The following is a 16,667-nucleotide window of genomic DNA, read 5'->3' on the forward strand; positions in this document are numbered from 1 at the left end:
GTTCTATCGCCTAGGGGCTTGGAACTCCAGGGCCTAGAGCCCTGTCCAGGTACCTATTATTATTCCGAACTCCGTAATTAGGGCCCAGAGCCCCGAGGCCAGAGCCCAGGCACCAAAGTCAATGCCCACGCCAGCTTGCAACCTGTGTCTTGCATCCTGCGCCTTTCGTCACTCTCCCATCTGACCATGTGTCCATCAAACCTTCCACCTCCACTTTGATGACCTCGCCTCACCGATTCTTCATCAACCCTAGCCATGGACAACACGAGGAATCCACACACTCTGCATATCCAAACACGCCAACTGAAAAGTCATGAGAGCTCCGAGGTCGTGCGAGGTTTGTTGCTGATTCTAGAGCAGTGTTCGGGCCTGACTACCTTACTCCATCTTCTTCGCGGTCATCACCTGTTTCGTGCTGTCGTTCTCTTTTCCGTGAACAGATTAGAAGAGTCAGACGAAAGCCAGCCAGGACGAAAAAGAGTGGACAATCCTCGAGCACCCCCCCTTGGCGCAAGTTGGCGTTCTGCTCCTCCGAGTACGACCACAGTAGGGGGGGCGGCAGATGAAGCCTGGGACTTGTCCATCCTAGTCCATCACGAAAAAGAAGGAGGCCAACGCGCACACACACCCTGGGCCGTTTGCGATTCCTGGAGTCCCCTAGCCTCGCTCGCTAGCTCCTTTTTCTTTTCCACTTGAGCGCCCCTGGTCGATGACCCTGGTTGCAAACTCTCACCCTCTCAAACTTTCCCAAACCGCGTCAAACCCAGAGAGTCGTATTCGCGGGCCCAACGTCCAATCCCTCCATTCCCATCAATCGGCTTTTTCTTTGTGGTCAAATTACTCCATACGACGCACCGTTTGCCCATTCGCTCCCTGGCACCCCAGCTAAACCAGGCACCGTTGTCTGCAATTCTATCCACACCTTCCATTGGCGAAAGGCGGTGGAAAATGCATCGCGCCACTGGCACACTCGGCGAGTTGGGCCTCCCCATTGTACCTTTGATGTTTTGCTCTCGCCTCCTTCCCATCCCAGGCTCTGGATCTGTGTCCATCGATTGGGCTGACGGCGGCTGTCCATGGCTTTGCCGTGTGCCAGTCATCCAGAGGTGCCTGACAGCTATCTCCACCAGCGCGGCCAAGTATAGGATCCACTCCCCACTGCCATCGGCCACGATCAAATACATCCTCCCCCCCATGTGGAACGGAGCTGCTACGACGTCTGTACCTTGCTCAACCCAAGACGCCAACAGGCCGAACAAATTCACAGTCAGCTGCAGGTCCAGGTCCTTCAAGAACCTGTGCCACCACTCAATCGCTTCCTACCTGACCAGGGCTGCTGCGTCTCTCCACTTTCCCGAATTCCAACAAGCCACCCACCCCCGCCGAATCCTCGCTCGCCTTCTGGACATGGGGCAGCCCTGACTGATGACTTTCCTTCTCAAGACAAAAAGACGACCCATTTGCGCGTCTGAGGATCCCGTCTGGACGACTTTTCCCTTCCACCCCTCCTCTTTCCCATAGAGGACCAGGAGAAATCTCACCGACCGGCTTTCGTTTCTTCATATCCTCCCCTGTGCCACCCTACCCTCCATTCTGACTCTTCTCCCACACCTATCTATTCCCCTACCACGCACCACATCACACGACGTGGACTCACAAATACCTTTCGGATCGCCACCAATCCTGAAGACCTATACCGCGGTCATGAGAATATAGGACTGACCAATCTGGCTTGACTGCCTCGCAAACACTTCGAAATGTCTTCAACGTCTAGCCTCGGGGGCTCTTGCCCAGTCCCGTTTCTCCAAGAGACCCTCTTCCCACATACAGGCGGATGTACGTACCCGTTCGGCCAGCTCAACTATTCCCTGTGCTCACGCTGATCGTGTTTAGTTCTGGAGGGACGATTTTGCATGCCCTTGTCCACCCTTCAACCCAACCTGACCTGCTGTTTACCCTGTCCGATGACGGATTGGACATACTCGGATGGTGAGCAGAGAGCAGAAAACGCTGTTGGATGTCGACGTGCTGACATTTCTCAGGATTCGAATCCCGTACTGAGATTGCCAATTGGGTCAATGTGGCAGCGTTTGTGCTGTCCGTATATCTGCTCCTGTCATTTGCCGTTCTTCCCGTCAAGTATACTCATAGACACTATTTGAGTGTCTGTTTGACCTTGGGAGTGGTTTTCGTGGAGGTATGTTCAAAGTTGACGCTGGCACGGGACGTGGTGGCTAACATTGATCGTATCAAGCTTGCTTTCATTATCCCGCTGGGCACGAAACCAGCGCAATGCTTCAACGAAATCACCCCCAACGACATGAGATCGAGTGGATCGTGCGCAATCAGCGGCGCTTTCTTGTTGTTTGGGGGTTGGGCTATCGTCATGTGGGTTTTTGTTAGAGCTCTGGCCCTCCATCTCCAGATTTGTTGGGAGGTTGTGCTTGGGAACAAATCATTCTACACCGCACTAGTTCTGGGATGGGTGATACCCATTGTTGGCCTTGCATTGACCCTAAGCCTGACGGGGGTGTCATTCCGGTTTGGCAATGTCTGCCACATCAACCACAAAGATGCTCTGCAAGATTTCTGGGGGCCTCTTTTGGCTTTCGCCGCCTTGGCGTTGGTGCTGCAATTCGTCACCATCGGCTATTGCGTTCAAGTCTACGTCAAGAGTCTTCTCGATGACAAGCAAACCACAAATTCCAGCTCTCAGCCTCCGACATATCAAGGCAGTATGAAAACGGTGACGGCAAGACAGACCTACCGCCGAGTCAAAAGGGTTGTCGAGCTCCAATGGCGTGGAGCCAGCATTGTGCTCGTCATCATTGCCGAAGTCGTGTTCTTCTCAGTCGTCTTTGTCTCCATGGACAACAGCACGAAAGTCGATCCGGCGCTTTTGCAAAAGTCACAGCCTTGGCTCACCTGTCTAGTTGCCCACGGGGGCGACAAGAACAAATGCCTGTCGCTTGCGAGCGGACTGGTAAAATCAGAGGGGATCGTTCTGGCGGTGCTTATTGTTCTTGGGGTAAGATTATTGATCCCCTTTTGCCATCACATTCTAACCGCCGTTGCAGCTGAGCGGTTTCTGGTGCTTGATGTTCATGGGCCGATGGTCTATGGCTCTTGGCTGGGCCGAATTCTTCCGAACAAAGTTGTTTCGAAAGAGTGAATTTGTCTCGGCTGATGCCAGACGGTTCTCGAACGACCCTCGTACGTACGAAATGCTAAGCGGAGCGACGCCTCAACTGAACATCAAAACCCCAGATCGAGCTTTGACAAGCCCCAGAATGCGGACCGAATTCTCGCCCACAGACACGAAGCAAGAACTCTATGGCTCGGCTCGAGCGTATGTCACCCCGGTGTCGAGTTATTCCCACCCGACACCTCCGAATCAACACAAGGATTGGGATCCGAGATTGACGCACGCCAAACCAATGGATCTATCCGGAAAGGCTGTCGAACTGAATATATATCCGGGATGAACAATGTCGAGATGTCACCCGACCTCATTCCTATTTATCCACCAATATGCTTTCTGCACATTTCAGCGTGTGGCGCCGAGGATTGATTGTGATCTAAGCAGAAATTTTGCTCCTGTTTCATATGGCTCGGAAGTGGCTGTTTGATCATATTTTAAATGGTCCAATGCCCCGCAGTGTTTTCAATGCATTATGAGTTTACGCGACTTCTATGTTTCAACAAGGGGAAGAGGAGCAAGCACAATGTGTGCAGCATTGTGATGTACAAATGGGAAAACGAAAACATTGGGAGGCGACAGAATTTGTGGAGGTCGCCGTTGGCATGATGTTTTCCTTGAGCCACCATGATTGTGGTTCAACATTCAAGGGTTACCCTTTCGAGTCGACATATTTTCTTTGCCTTGTTCGACATTGTCAATACAGAAGTGGTCGCTTCACAGCGAGAAAAGCAAAGTTGACGCCAAGTGGGCGAAAGAGGTGAGGAATTGGATGGGAACAGCAGTGTGAGCTGTTGGGTTCCACGATGCTGTACAAAGAGGAAGAGAAATTCCCCCTTGTCACTTTGTAATACATGGCAAGAGGGGGCTGGATCCTACTGGAATTGCCTGTTATTTTCCTTTCAACGATGGAGAAGAGGACATGAGCCCTGAGACAGGGAGACGTCGGGACATCGTGTCAAGTGACGAGCTGACGTCTGGGGTTGGAGAGTTTGAGGACAGAGAGCGGGAGGTGGCCGACGTGAGAGAAGATGTATCTATATCTGTATAGAAGTGATTGAAAGTATTCAATCTTTCATTTAACATTCAACATTCGACATCCATGAGAGTGTTTCCTCGTGTGTTCAGTACCACTGGGCTATCCTTCTTTCCTCCTCCAGCCCAGCATGTCCTTCGTCACTGGCACCTGTTAGCCGTTCCACTGACTGGAGAGGTACACAGACTTCCGCCGAATTCCCCCAGATTTCGCAATCTAAGTTTCGACGCGTTGGTGCCGGCTCACTACGACTCTTGCAGACAGGACGACCGTCGACCGGAGGTCCGAGCAAGCCCAGGGTTGTGGCTCAATCAAGCAGTCCAATGATCGATCAATCGATAAAATTACCAGTACGGCCCTCAGGGCATGCATGAAGCACAAAGTCCTCCGTATCTAATAGTCGTCGCCCAGGTACTTACTCACCTACACACTAATGCTTTGCATTTCTGTTCTCCCTTGTTCGCTAGCCCGCTACTAACCAAGGTCTGTCCCACTTCCCAGGTAGTGGTAGTATCTAACGAGTACGCATTTGGACTAGTCGCGAGCTAGGGGACCTGACTAGCGGAGACGCTAGATCCGATCCTGAAGATATCTCCGAGCGAGAGCGAGCACTAACTCTCAAACTCTCAAACAGTACTCGGGATAGTGGCATCACAGACCCAACTCCCCCCTGACGAAGCTTATCGTATCTCAAAAGCCAAGGGGCCCATTGCGCTCGCTGCTGTTGCGACCTTCTGTTCCTGGCTTCGTGTTGGATTTTTATTTCCCGACCCTCACCCCCCCCCCCCCCCCCCCCCCCCCAGACAGGTATTTTTTCTACGAGTAGGTAGGGGGACCATGAGGGGTTAGCAGGCTCCGGGGAGTCGCATGGTTACTGGGGGGTTCCTTTGATCTAACGACTCGACTCGACATGCAGGCAGGTAACCTTTCCAGGGGGCTGGCTACATAACGACAATTACTCGTTCTGGTGCTCGTGCTCGTGCTTGTAGGTAAGCTAACCTATGGCCCCCGGGCCTGTTCAGTTCCTCCGTCGTTGGATCTGTACGTACAACGACAAGGTATGCACCTACATCCCTCCCGTGTTAGATAGCAAGCTACCTATGTACCTACACAGGGTCTGCACACCTTGACGAGTAAGGTCTGTACCAAGCAGCCAAGCTAATAACGTCTACGAGTCGGGTGATCTCGATCTGCAGAATTGTGGCGCCATTATTATTAGGGGGGGACACTCGTGGTGAGTCGTGGGTTGTGACTTTCGCTCTCACTATGCACGGACTCCGAGGCGACCTGTGCAGATTTGACTCCTGGCTTTTGCTAGCGTTGCTTGGTCCTCCTCCTAGAACTGTAGGGAGGAAAGTGCTGGAGAGACTGGTACTGTACGGAGTACCGAGTACCTCCTCCCTCCTCATCCTGCTACGAGTACCACTACGAGTTGCTACGTGCCTCTGAGGTTGCATCGTTCTTTGCCCATCGCCCATCACCCAGCCTCAGGTTGTGAAACACAGAGTAAAACCCCCGGCGCGGCCATTGCAACACGACGTTATCTTCATTTCGCTGTTATCCCACCTGGGCCCCCAGACCCCTAGGATTTGAGATATACAACACCGAAGCAATCGGATGTCTCTCTTCCTTGGGGCAGGTAATGATAGAGAGTTGGATGGCAGGGTCCATTCCGTGGTTCCCGTGCTTGGGGTCGGCGAAAACGTCAAGCACAGGTCCGCGTCCGCGCGCCTCGACCGCCCGCGGGTTCCTGCGCGAGCGAACTTCGGCTCGCGTAATCTAGCTACGAGGAAGCTACGGGGTTTCGACTTTTGACTACATCGAGTTAAAGAACGTGGACGCTTCTTTGAATTGTGTACCGTACTCGGTACAGAAATGCAGACAACAAATCCTTCCGTGCCTGGTTTGCGAGTCCTCGCGCGCACCGGGGGGGTGGGACAAACAGACGTTGTTCCTTCGTGCGTTCCTTTCGTGGGTTGAGATAACCGAACGCCCTCGGGCAAGCGAGCAATCAAGAAATCAAGCAAGCAAGCACGGAAGCAAGCGAGAGGCGGCCGGCCCTTCGAACAAGAGCAGTTCGTAGGAATATGCATGGGGCCGTAGATCACCGAGGAGCGTCAGTGGGAAATTCTTCATCAGGGGCCACGTACGGAGGAGGGGGCTGCTTGACTGAGTGATTGATTGACTGATTGATGGCCTGCTGGCACCCTTGTTTGTCTCTCTGCCTGCTTCCTCGCGCGGTCGCGCTATCGTATTCGCTGGTGGACGTGGTTTGATGCGACCGGGAGCGAGTGCTTTGACATAAATGCTGATTTCGGACGGGTTGTAGGTGGCTGGACGGCGCAAAGAGGGGATCGGCATCCCAAAAGGCCAAGAAATCCAGAGGGAAATGGGTTCTGTGCTGTAAGTTAAAAATAATGCCGATGATAATGACGATAATGATTACGATCAAGGTGGACAGGCAAAGTCGGAAAAATAATGGCGTTCTGAGACAAGGGAGATCAGATGGCGCGCGAAGGCTGCGAGGCCACATGCCACGATGCATGGCGCATGGTCTCTTTAGCTCGCGAAATCTCACCGCGTGTTGCGTGCGTGTGTGTGCATGTGTGTGTATCGACCAGCCCAGCAGCCACACAGTAGTAGTCTTCGCGCGCTTTTGAACGGGCTGCAAAGTCTGAGCAACCCGGGAACCTGATTTCCAGTGTGCAACAGAGTTGGCATTGGCGATGGTCCGGGGTTGTAAATTGGAGGCTGACGAGGCTGAGGCCGGCCAATTTAAGCATGCATAACGCCATCCACGAGCCGATTGGGCAGGCCGACAGCCACGAGGTTGCCCGCGTCAAGGAGGCTGGCCTTGGGAAAGGGAGGAACTCACCTCATCCCGAGTCCTTTGTCCTCTTCCGGCGCGTGGGTGCAAAGAGATGATTAGGATAATAATACGAGGGCTCGGCGCAATCGGCGTGCCTGGAGCAAGGCAAATTTGCCTGCACACCCTGCCTGCTCGCGGCCAGCTTGTTTGCCCTGGACCCGAAATCAAACTCCAAAAAGGATTGAGGTTTGCTGCACAAGCAAACACATCCCGCAAGGACTGACCCCGTCGCGGAAATGAAACGAACAATGAAGGAGAGTTTTCCAGATCCGTGAGTGCGATGATTCCACACCACGCGCCATGCCACGTGCGAAATTATGGGGGATGCTGGCAGGGTTCGCGTCCCACGGAGGATGGTTCGAGCGTCGCAGAAGGTTATTCCCTCGCACAGTGAACACGTACGAGGCATTCATGCTCGTAACCGGAACCACCACCATGGACAATCATCAGTCGAATTGCATATTCGCCTCCTTTGCTTCAGAATTCGACATCGCCCACAATGACACGAGGCCCAAAGCAAACCTAACAACACGACGATCACCTCAGTGCCTTTGCCGTGTTTTCTCTTTCAAACGAACCTTAGAGGACTGAGCGATCGGTCGGGCGGTCTTACCGTTGCGTTTTGCTGGCGCTGCAAGGTTCAGGCCGCATGATGGTGTTTGAGATCCTCACTGTCGGGTCGGACAGCATATCTCAAAAGAGGTATTCAGTCGCAGCAAGAACTACAATAGAAAGCCCCTGTTTAGGTAGGTTCTTCATTCAAGTTGCATGCAGATGATGCATCGTCCAACAGCATGTCAAACCCTCGTGAGATTGATACTGCGTGGAAGGTCCACCACGGTCCCAGGGTCGAGTGCAATGTCCAAGGCACTTCTCGGCGATGAAAGATTACCCTATGGTAAGGACGCGGACAGCTCACAATAGTTGTTCCAAGGACCGTTCAAATGTGACGACAGTATATTTCGATATATGAAACAACTACCCAAAAAAAAGGTTTGAAAACACTGACAAGGACGTTCTGCGGAAGAAATTTTGGTCGTTGTGGACCCAGATCATCATTGCCGCTCTCGCCTCTTTGGACGAGGAAAGGAGTCAGTGTCGAGCCCCTCGTGGGTATTCGAAACACTGTTTTGTATCAAGACCGCAATGGTGGGTGGCAGCGTTGCATTGATGGTCAATGTACTGACCCTCGCGCCTGTACGGTGGGATTTTGGGAGTGTCGGCCTCCGTTGCAGTGGATGGTTCTATCCTGAAGATCGGCGCACCCAGCAACATTCGTCATGTTCATGCTTCCGTCTCACAAAGCAGTCAACGCTATGTTCCATCGGTGGGAATCTTTGAGACGAGAGAGCTGACGGTGAGTGGAGTGGTGCCGTTCTCCTCCTGTGTCTGCAAGTCAGGTTCAGAATATGCGTTTTCTGTGCCTGTAGCAGGTCTACCCACAGATCCAGCTCCCCCGAGAGAGGAGGCCTCCGAATGAGGGACTGACCATTTTGTGGATCGGGCGAGTTCCATTCACACGCATCTGTCGACCTCACGAAAACACCCTTGCGTGCATCTCCTGAATCCTCCTTGCAAGGATCCTACAGGTATGCATTACCTTTGTGCTGGGAATTTGTGGAAGCCCCTCGGAACAAAAATCAACGGCTCTCTGTGGGATCTTCAAACACCATCCCCTAAATGTCCCTCGACATCCGAAGTCCACGACCCCACAAAGCTGGTTCAAAGGAATGTTGGGGCATGCAAGGTGGTCAGAATTTAGGAGAAGGTCGGAGAAGCTCACTTTGTATGAGCTCTGGATCAATGCTGGTGCCATGGATGGTGGAAGGGCCCCGATGCCGGATGTTGAAAAGTCGGCATGGACCAGAACCTAGGGAGCGGTCCCGGCCGGCACGAAGTAGGTGTGGGACCAGCCTGCTGTTTGGAGTAGGTCGACTCAAGACAATGGTATGGAAAGGTGCTCCCCTGGGGTCTCAAGCAACCGCGGTAGAAAATTCCATCGCTGCTCAAAGAGAACCGAGAAACTCTCACGAGCGAATCTAGACCCACTGCACCCAAAGAGTTTCGATGACAGTCAATTCTGTATCAATTAGTTACGCTGTCTCTCAGAGGGGGGAGACACCATCTTGGGGCCTCCAGCCGCCCGTCCCAAGAACATCCCACAAACTTGATCCAGGTTTTATTGACTGAGAGACGCATCAGTCGTGGAACACCCCCGACATCAAATTTCGCGTTCGAGTACAACATAGCTGTTGCCAGCAGGCACATGGAATCCCACCGTATGGGTCTTGAATTTGTCAGAGCCAAGCAGCCCTCCCAAAACTGGCAGAGAAGAACGTCGAAGAAACCTATCCAAGGATGATGCTGTGAGAGCCACATGTTGTCTGGTCCCACTGCTCCACTACTATACCACAATAGGAAGGATCTCCTAGCGTAGTAGCGCTTACTCGCACCTCGTTCTCCTGGTCTGCAATTCTTCAACGTGGATGCAGGAACCACGCTCCTCCCTTGGGCCTTGCATGCAGCCCCGGCGAAATGGCTCTTCGAGAAGCGTTCCACTGGTGGATTGCTGCTGCGCTGATGCCTGGCCTTCTGTGTGGTGTACCAAGACGGTCTGTTTCAGATTCCTCCCAGGCCAGAGCCGCCTCCATCCGGCATGCTGGGGGTTCCTCTCAGATGTGACGAAGCGCTGCCTGGATCGAGCAGAGTCCTCTCTGCGCGGTATGGAATCCCAGCCATGCATGAAGGGATCACCCTGCGGGCACAGAGTGATACAGTTTGGTAGGCATGATAAGAGTCGACCAGGAATATACAATCATGAGAGGATATTTTCAACTGCTAGAAGACCGAGGATGGCCTGAGTACTCCGTATCTGGCGAAATTAAACGAATACGCCTGGGAGAATAGGCGGCATTCGGCGACGGGACAATGCATCGCCAGGACGGTCTCGACCCAACGGTTTGTTTTTCTGCTCAGCGACAGGACTCACGAGGACGGCGACGAGGAACAATCAGCAGCAAAGTCAATCTCATGAGTGTCGCACCTGCTGTTCGTCTCTCTTTCCACCTTCTTTGATAGCACACTGTGGCTTCGAATGGCTGCATCTTGAGACTTGAACCAGCACACTCCGACAAAGACGGGGGTGTTTATTTCTCATCCCCCAGGCGAGCCCCTGGTGACATACGGAAAGTGGTGCGCCGTACACGGGTTTGATGAACAACAAGCACAATCACATCCAGTCACAAATGCAGGAATGGGCGAAGGAATTCAACCGAGTAGAAAGTCAGCATGAACTTGCCTCTCCAGGCTAAGCTGGAGTCGTTGACAGGGCATGGATGCAGCGATCAAGGTGGGTTGTCTTGTGGCGGTGACCACCAACCAGACACAATGATGTGATGGTTCACCTACCAATTTGAAGCCGACGAGGATCCCTATCAATCACTCGTTCATACGGCATCTGCGACGTGCGGGCCTCAAATCCAAGGTCGCATTGCATGAGCCTTCCCGACGAAAGCGCTGTGTCGCTCTAATATTCGGCATGGATCACCGGGCGAACACGAAAATTGTTCTGTTTCGGGCATCTTTCGTGAGATCGAGTGGCCACAAATGAACTCTTCCAGCAGACCTGCTCGTTGGTCTCAACCAAGGCACAAAAAAGAGTATAGGTAATTGTCACCTCCCGTCCATGCACAGTCCTCCACCGAATTAGAGGACCGTGTTTGGTAATTGGAAGGTCAAAAACTCCATATAGGCACGATAGATTGTTCTCCTTCAGACATCGCGCATTGAAGAAAATAGACACGACGCTGTACACACAAATGCCAGTGACCAGGGGTTCCGTGAAATATCATAAGATCGTTGTTCAATCCGGGCAGAGAGGAAACATGGAGCAAGCAGCTTTGCAGCGAGGGGGTTTGAGGTTCAGTCTTTCTTCGGATTGTCCGTCATCCATTCAAGTCAGTAATCGGACCGTCCGAAAGCAATGTCCGTTAACGGTTGAAACTGTCTCGGTCGTCGAAACTGGAGGATTTCCACCACCTTGGACCATTTTCCATCACAAAACAGCAAACCGCTCTTCATAGACGCCGCGGAAAGTGTCGTTACGCTTTTCCTTGCTCATCGCATACCACAACTGGGGCCTTTGTTCAGAATTTTACGCTCCGTTCCCTAATTTATGCAGTATCTCGCTTCCCTTCCCGCACCTCCTTGAGCGCCTTCATCGTTCCGTGCAGGGCGTGTTTGTGGTTTCTTCGGAACTTGGGATCCGTGCCTTTGAGGGATGGGTATCTGAAGGTCTTGGGCTTCTTGATCCTGTCATTTTGAGCAGCCCGTGTTAGCTGATTCAGTTGCTTCGGTGAGAAAGCGACCGCAAGGAGCAATGCCGCCGCGCTTGCTGCGAGCGAAATTCGTACCCGTTCTTGTGAGCCTTCTTGGCTTGGTTGTGTTGAGACGAGTTCTTGGATTCTAGACAAAGTTAGACCAGCACTTTCAGGATCCTCAATAACGCGCATGCGTAGACTTACTGGCCATCTTGAGGCTCTCAACGACAGTCTGATCGTAAGGGTTTTGCAGGCTGGATTGACGGATCGATCGAAGTCGGTCGTCCAAAAGTTCGACCAAAATGTCGAATGTGGGCACGATATCGGGCAAGTCAGCCGAGGTCTTGGCAACCGTGATCCCCAATGGTGCTGTGGTTCTTCGCAAGGCTGCGGCTGGGAACGCCGTGCGAACCTTGCCACTCCCACCTTCTAGCTGCCCTTCAAGGCCTCGAAGCTCTTTGGCTGACTGGAAACCTACGATCCTGTTTGTTCCTATTCATTACTGCGAGACCACTTCAATTAATGTTTGACTAGTTGAATGCCATCGCGATGTGCTGCGAGCTAAGCCACCATCCCTACACACACAGGCGCAGAGCAACATACTGAATCACGAGATATTCGACTGGTCTATTGTAGCTCAGTTTTTCTCTGTCTAGGCCCAGCGGCCATCGTTCATCCAGGTTCATATGCATCTTGAGTCACAAAATCTTTTGGTATCATATGCAGGGTCATTCATATTCTCAGCGTAATCATGCTTTTCGCTCCTCACATCTGGCCACCTTGTGCGATAAACTTCGCAAAAAAGATCTTGAACGCCTTTGGTTCCATGGTGGCCAATTTCTGCAAATATTCGTTGATCAGGGTATCATTCATACCCATTGTTCTCAACTCCTTTTCTTGCAACCAAGTCAGGTATTGCTGACCTGTTTTTGTGTAGATGGTCTTCTGGAGACCAGCGGCCTCGGCAAGGGCTTGCCGTGCCTGTGCGTCCTTGCTGTTAAACGAAGGATTAGTAGGCAGAGCCCAACACAGTGGGGAGAATCGAGTGATCATGAATTGATCAAAGCCGGGAAGGGCAGGCTGCGGCCCGGGGACATTGCCATCCACCTGGCCGGTTGCGGAAACCACGTCAGGACCTCCCCATACTGTGCACATCCTCGAAAGAAGTAAAAACGCCATCTTCGCAGTCGGAAAGTCTTCCACGTCTCTCGCGAGGTGCTCGATGGAGCCGATCACCGATTCAAAGATCGGCTGGTTTCTGGCGCTGACCAAAATTGCGCCGAGGTCGTTTCCGAGGATCACCATGAGGAAATTCAGATATTCTCTCTTCAGCTCTGCCAACTCGATCTCATCGTCCGTCCCTGCAGTGGCTGCGGATATACCAGCAAAGACTCTCTGAAGAAGCCCTGAGAAGAGCCGATCGAGGAAGTCCTGTATGTCGTTCTTAAAACCGAAAATGACTTGGTCCAGCAGTCGGAGGAAGAGCGCCATCTCGTCTCTCGTCGAAGAGTCCGTCAGTAGACCGTCAACCCATTGAGGCAGCTGTTGCATCATCTGAGTACCGACCATACCGATTAAACGCGAAAAGGCGAACCTAGAAGCGGTTCTGATTTGGAAGGACGAGTTGAGGGCCGTTAGAGAGACAATAGTCACCTCAGCAACCTGTGCAAATGCCTGTTTCGCCTGTGGCGATGGCTCAACTCCGCTTCCTTGCGCGGAAACTCCAGGGTTGAAATCGGAGAAGCCTCGCGCAATTGTACCGAGTGCCATGATACCATGATGGACTTGGAGAACGGCAAGCTCATTCCCTGATCTAGCTACCTCCAAGTTCCGCTCGATATCAACGAAGAGCGGCTGCATGACGGCAGATAGATATTGTACCTGCTTGTCTGCAGGGACGGTAGTTGCTCCGCAGATGCAGCCAACGGCTTCGAACAGGTACAGCTGGCTGGTAAACGTAGAGTCGGTGGCGGAGTCACCATCTGACGACATGTCATCTCCGTCTTCTTCCTTGGGTAACTCCGCGCGTATGGCTAGGAGATCCTGTAGACTCTGCACGACAGCCTCAGCCGCATTCCCTACAAAAGCGCGAAGTTGACGGATAAGTCGCTGAATGAGATACCAGGCTCGCGCCCTGACTTTCAAGCTTGGGTGATGGGCGAGCTCGAGGAAATTTCGCAGGACTGGCTGAATGTATTCTGAGTGTTTCTCGAAGAAGGAGCTGTATCTGACGCTTATCTCCATATACTGCAGTTGTATAGCGGGGTGTGCAAAGGAACCGGTGTCTGCCAGCTTGTCAGAAGAAGTAGTTAGATTCTGAGACACTCTCACTTACTTGACTGTACCATTTCCAGCATCATCCGCACCAGCTTTTCTGCGGCTGGCGAGTTTGGCTTGTTCTTCTGATACAAGCCACCTCCTCTCACAGCCAAGTCCCCTATCAGATAGACTTCGTGTAATGCAAGATCCAAGTCGCGCCAATTGAGTCGAGATCCTTCTGATCGTAGTCGTTCAAAGGTTTCGTGAACAAGTGCTGAAATTGCATCAATGTAGAGCTGCTCATCCGCGGCGGCAATTGCTGACTGCAAGCCCGCTAATCTTTTTCTCAGTTCTTGGAACTCTGCTTCATCTGTCTGCTCGTCTTCCTGTCCCCAGTCGGCAGTGTCGTCATATCTCATCTTGATGAATATTGCTTTAAGGATGGGCAGAAGCATTGCTGCTCTTTGGGCAGAGGCGGCTTCTCCTTGGCTAGCACGTCTCAAGAAAGTGAGAACATCGTTCATAGCATTGAGAACCGTCGAGCAGACTTCGTCGAATATGTCGGAGAAGAATCTAAGCAGATGCGGCAGAAACGCGAGCAGGAGCTGCTCGGCCTTTGCCCACGTTGGTGAGCCTTGGGTCTCCATCTCTAGCACCTTGACGATATCCATTGTTGTAGTGTTGACCAGTTTTGCAACCGTTTCAGCAAGATCGACATCATAGTTTGACGCTCTGGTGTCGCTCAGCGGCGGACAAGTCACAAGTCGTGAGACGACTGTTTCGAGATTGAGAAAGGTGATCATGTTGACTTTGTCCGCGGATGGCATCTTCTTTGCGACCGTCTCCGTGAAGACATCAATGGCTGCGTCTCTTGCTTGCTCCTCACTCTTGCGAGGATCAACCTTCTGTGCTCGTTCCAGCTGCTGGAACAGGAGTTCGAGCATCGACTGGTTCACCACGAAGGATATATCAATCCAGCTAACCCACTTCCCAACAGCTTTCAGACATAGCTCGGCAATAACGTCGTTGGAAGTCCCCCAGTGGGACAAGATCTCCTCCCATGACCGAGCGATTTTTTGAACATCTCGGGCTCGAATCAAATCCTTCAGTGTGTTTGCTCTGTCCTGCTCAGCCCGAGATCGGGAAAGCAATTGATCCCCAATCTCATCGTGGATGGCATTGAGAACTGTCAGATAGAAGACTAGTCCCGGATAGTTGTCTTTTGGGCCGGTTCCTGTTGAGGTAAGGGCCAACAAATCATCGAAGCAAGTCTCCCACCCGGAGCCGTAAAATGTCGAGAACAGGAAGGTCACGGTTTGAGCAAACTTGTTAACGAGTGTGCCAGGATCTGGCGTGTCTGTCTGGCCTGGTGCCCCGTAGAACTTCCGCAGGTATGCCATGAGTTGTTCTTCGATGGTTCTCAAGCCTTGTTGGTCCACCAGACCACCTTGGACTGCATTATTGACGATCTCCAGGCAGTAGACTCGAATGACCATGGGCTGGCGGGGAACTTGTAGGGAGATGGCCAGGCATGGCTGCCATGCCGAGGGCTCTTGCCTCAACTGGTTGACATAGTCAAAGGCCTGTCGTTTGAGGGCTGGGTCTGCGGAGGGGTCGTAAGCGATTTGAATCGCCGAGATTATCTGGGGAGACACATTAGTAGAGACAATTTACTTTGCTGAAGGGTGACGAACCTGTTCGTCCATCAGGTAATACCAGTGTTCCTCACCCACCGCGCTATGACTTCAGGAACACTGGGCAAGAAAGATAGTCACCGCATTTGGGCGTGACGAAAGTGGAAGCACGTGCTTCCGGAGTTAGTCCATGACAAAGCCCGGGTTTTTTGAGGAATTGACAGTGAAGAATGGGTGTCGACATCAATCGTATCAACAAAACTTGCAGTGGACGTCTCTGAATTTTTCGTTACTGCGAGACAGAGAATGTTGCAGCGTCGGGCATCATTCCACTGGGGCCTCAGTGCCGCATCTTCGAGGGCGGAGAAATCTCCCCCAAAAGTTCCGGCCTTGGCATCAAACCACCCCTCGGCCACCACCAAATGACGCACATATTCCTCCTTTGTTTTCTTCCCCTGACTAAGATGGGAGCCATTGTATTTCTTCTTTGAGATAGAATCCCTGCTGCCAGCCTATAAGTGCTCCTGACCGGCTGATGTTGGAACCAACGTCCTTCCGGAGCAAGCAAGAATTTGGGATTTCCCCACCAAGATCTCCAGCGAAACCCTATTATCAATGGCGCCTTGGTCTCCAGGCTGCTTGCTCACTGTGAATGCTGAGGCTAACAGGGCTCAGACAGGTGCCTGATCGTGGCCATTACTGTGAAAGTCGAGCACGTCCAGAGGCTTCTCTATTGTCGGCAACCATCGTTTCCAATTGCTGCCTGACGCCTAGGCTTTGCAAAAGGACGAAGAGGGTGCTGGTTCATGTCGATTCTTTGACCGTAACGGAACAAGTCTTGTGGTCGTGGTGTGCCTGCCAGGGAAGGCCTGAGAAACAAGGCATCACATCGATCTGACCATGTACCAAAAATGTTGCCGAAGCCAGCTATCGCGACATCTTGCTTACAAAGTATTCCTGGGCTCTTGAGAATGCAGTGTGTGTGTCTGTTAGTATCGACGCAGTCTGCATATTCGCTACCTCAACAAACACGTCCTTGAAGCCGGAGTTCGGAAGCAGTTGTGAATGGCAGCATGGCTAGGTCGAGGAAAAGAGATGAATTGACTTGGACGCCGTTCCTGAGCAAGAGATGGTCTTTTCCATACTTCTACTATATACAATTTGACAGATGCAAGAGGCTGTAGCCTTGCTCCGTGACCCCTTTTCAACTCAAAAGACATGGACAGCCCTTCTCCGGTCAAGAAGGCTACCGTTGCAGGGGCAGCTTCAAAATGCCAAAACCAAAAGGTCTCGACCATGAACTAGAACAACCCATTGGTTCATGCTTCTTATCGATGGTTGTATCTCGGCT

The 16,667-nt window shown here is 52.2% G+C and overlaps 3 protein-coding genes across 5 annotated transcripts; 1 reads left to right on the forward strand and 2 right to left on the reverse strand.

Annotated features, from left to right (window-relative positions):
* The first annotated feature begins 429 nt into the window (after positions 1–429).
* PV07_11134 lies at positions 430–4,302 on the forward strand. Of its 3 annotated transcripts, XM_016398539.1 has the most exons (6): positions 430–1,836; positions 1,894–1,989; positions 2,043–2,197; positions 2,255–3,028; positions 3,078–3,213; positions 3,268–4,302. In XM_016398539.1, the coding sequence occupies exons 1-6, from the start codon at positions 1,758–1,760 to the stop codon at positions 3,483–3,485; spliced, it is 1,458 nt and encodes a 485-aa protein (XP_016243101.1). In that variant the 5' UTR covers positions 430–1,757; the 3' UTR covers positions 3,486–4,302. The 3 variants fall into 3 exon arrangements, with proteins under 3 accessions (XP_016243101.1, XP_016243100.1, XP_016243102.1); XM_016398538.1 differs by having other exon boundaries at positions 3,078–4,302; XM_016398540.1 differs by having other exon boundaries at positions 1,894–2,197; positions 3,078–4,302.
* Positions 4,303–10,680: 6,378 nt separating this feature from the next.
* Positions 10,681–12,115, reverse strand: PV07_11135 (60S ribosomal protein L29; the record flags this gene model as incomplete). Its single annotated transcript, XM_016398541.1, has 4 exons — positions 10,681–11,415; positions 11,517–11,568; positions 11,628–11,905; positions 12,027–12,115. 4 exons carry the CDS (start codon positions 12,113–12,115, stop codon positions 11,277–11,279), a joined length of 558 nt encoding a protein of 185 aa, XP_016243103.1. The 3' UTR covers positions 10,681–11,276.
* Positions 12,116–12,188: 73 nt separating this feature from the next.
* PV07_11136 (uncharacterized protein) lies at positions 12,189–15,388 on the reverse strand (the record flags this gene model as incomplete). Its single annotated transcript, XM_016398542.1, has 3 exons — positions 12,189–13,708; positions 13,759–15,325; positions 15,377–15,388. 3 exons carry the CDS (start codon positions 15,386–15,388, stop codon positions 12,189–12,191), a joined length of 3,099 nt encoding a protein of 1,032 aa, XP_016243104.1.
* Positions 15,389–16,667: the final 1,279 nt, after the last annotated feature.

The sequence above is a fragment of the Cladophialophora immunda genome (genome assembly GCF_000835495.1).
Source record: "Cladophialophora immunda strain CBS 83496 unplaced genomic scaffold supercont1.7, whole genome shotgun sequence".
NCBI classification, from domain to species: domain Eukaryota; kingdom Fungi; phylum Ascomycota; class Eurotiomycetes; order Chaetothyriales; family Herpotrichiellaceae; genus Cladophialophora; species Cladophialophora immunda.

Excerpts from the sequence above, each read along its gene's own strand:
- PV07_11134 (XM_016398538.1), top strand. The coding sequence starts at position 1,758 with ATGTCTTCAACGTCTAGCCTCGGGGGCTCTTGCCCAGTCCCGTTTCTC. Across the intron at positions 1,990-2,042 it reads GGATTGGACATACTCGGATG|GATTCGAATCCCGTACTGAG; the intron begins GTGAGCAGAGAG and ends GACATTTCTCAG. Across the intron at positions 3,029-3,077 it reads CGGTGCTTATTGTTCTTGGG|CTGAGCGGTTTCTGGTGCTT; the intron begins GTAAGATTATTG and ends CCGCCGTTGCAG.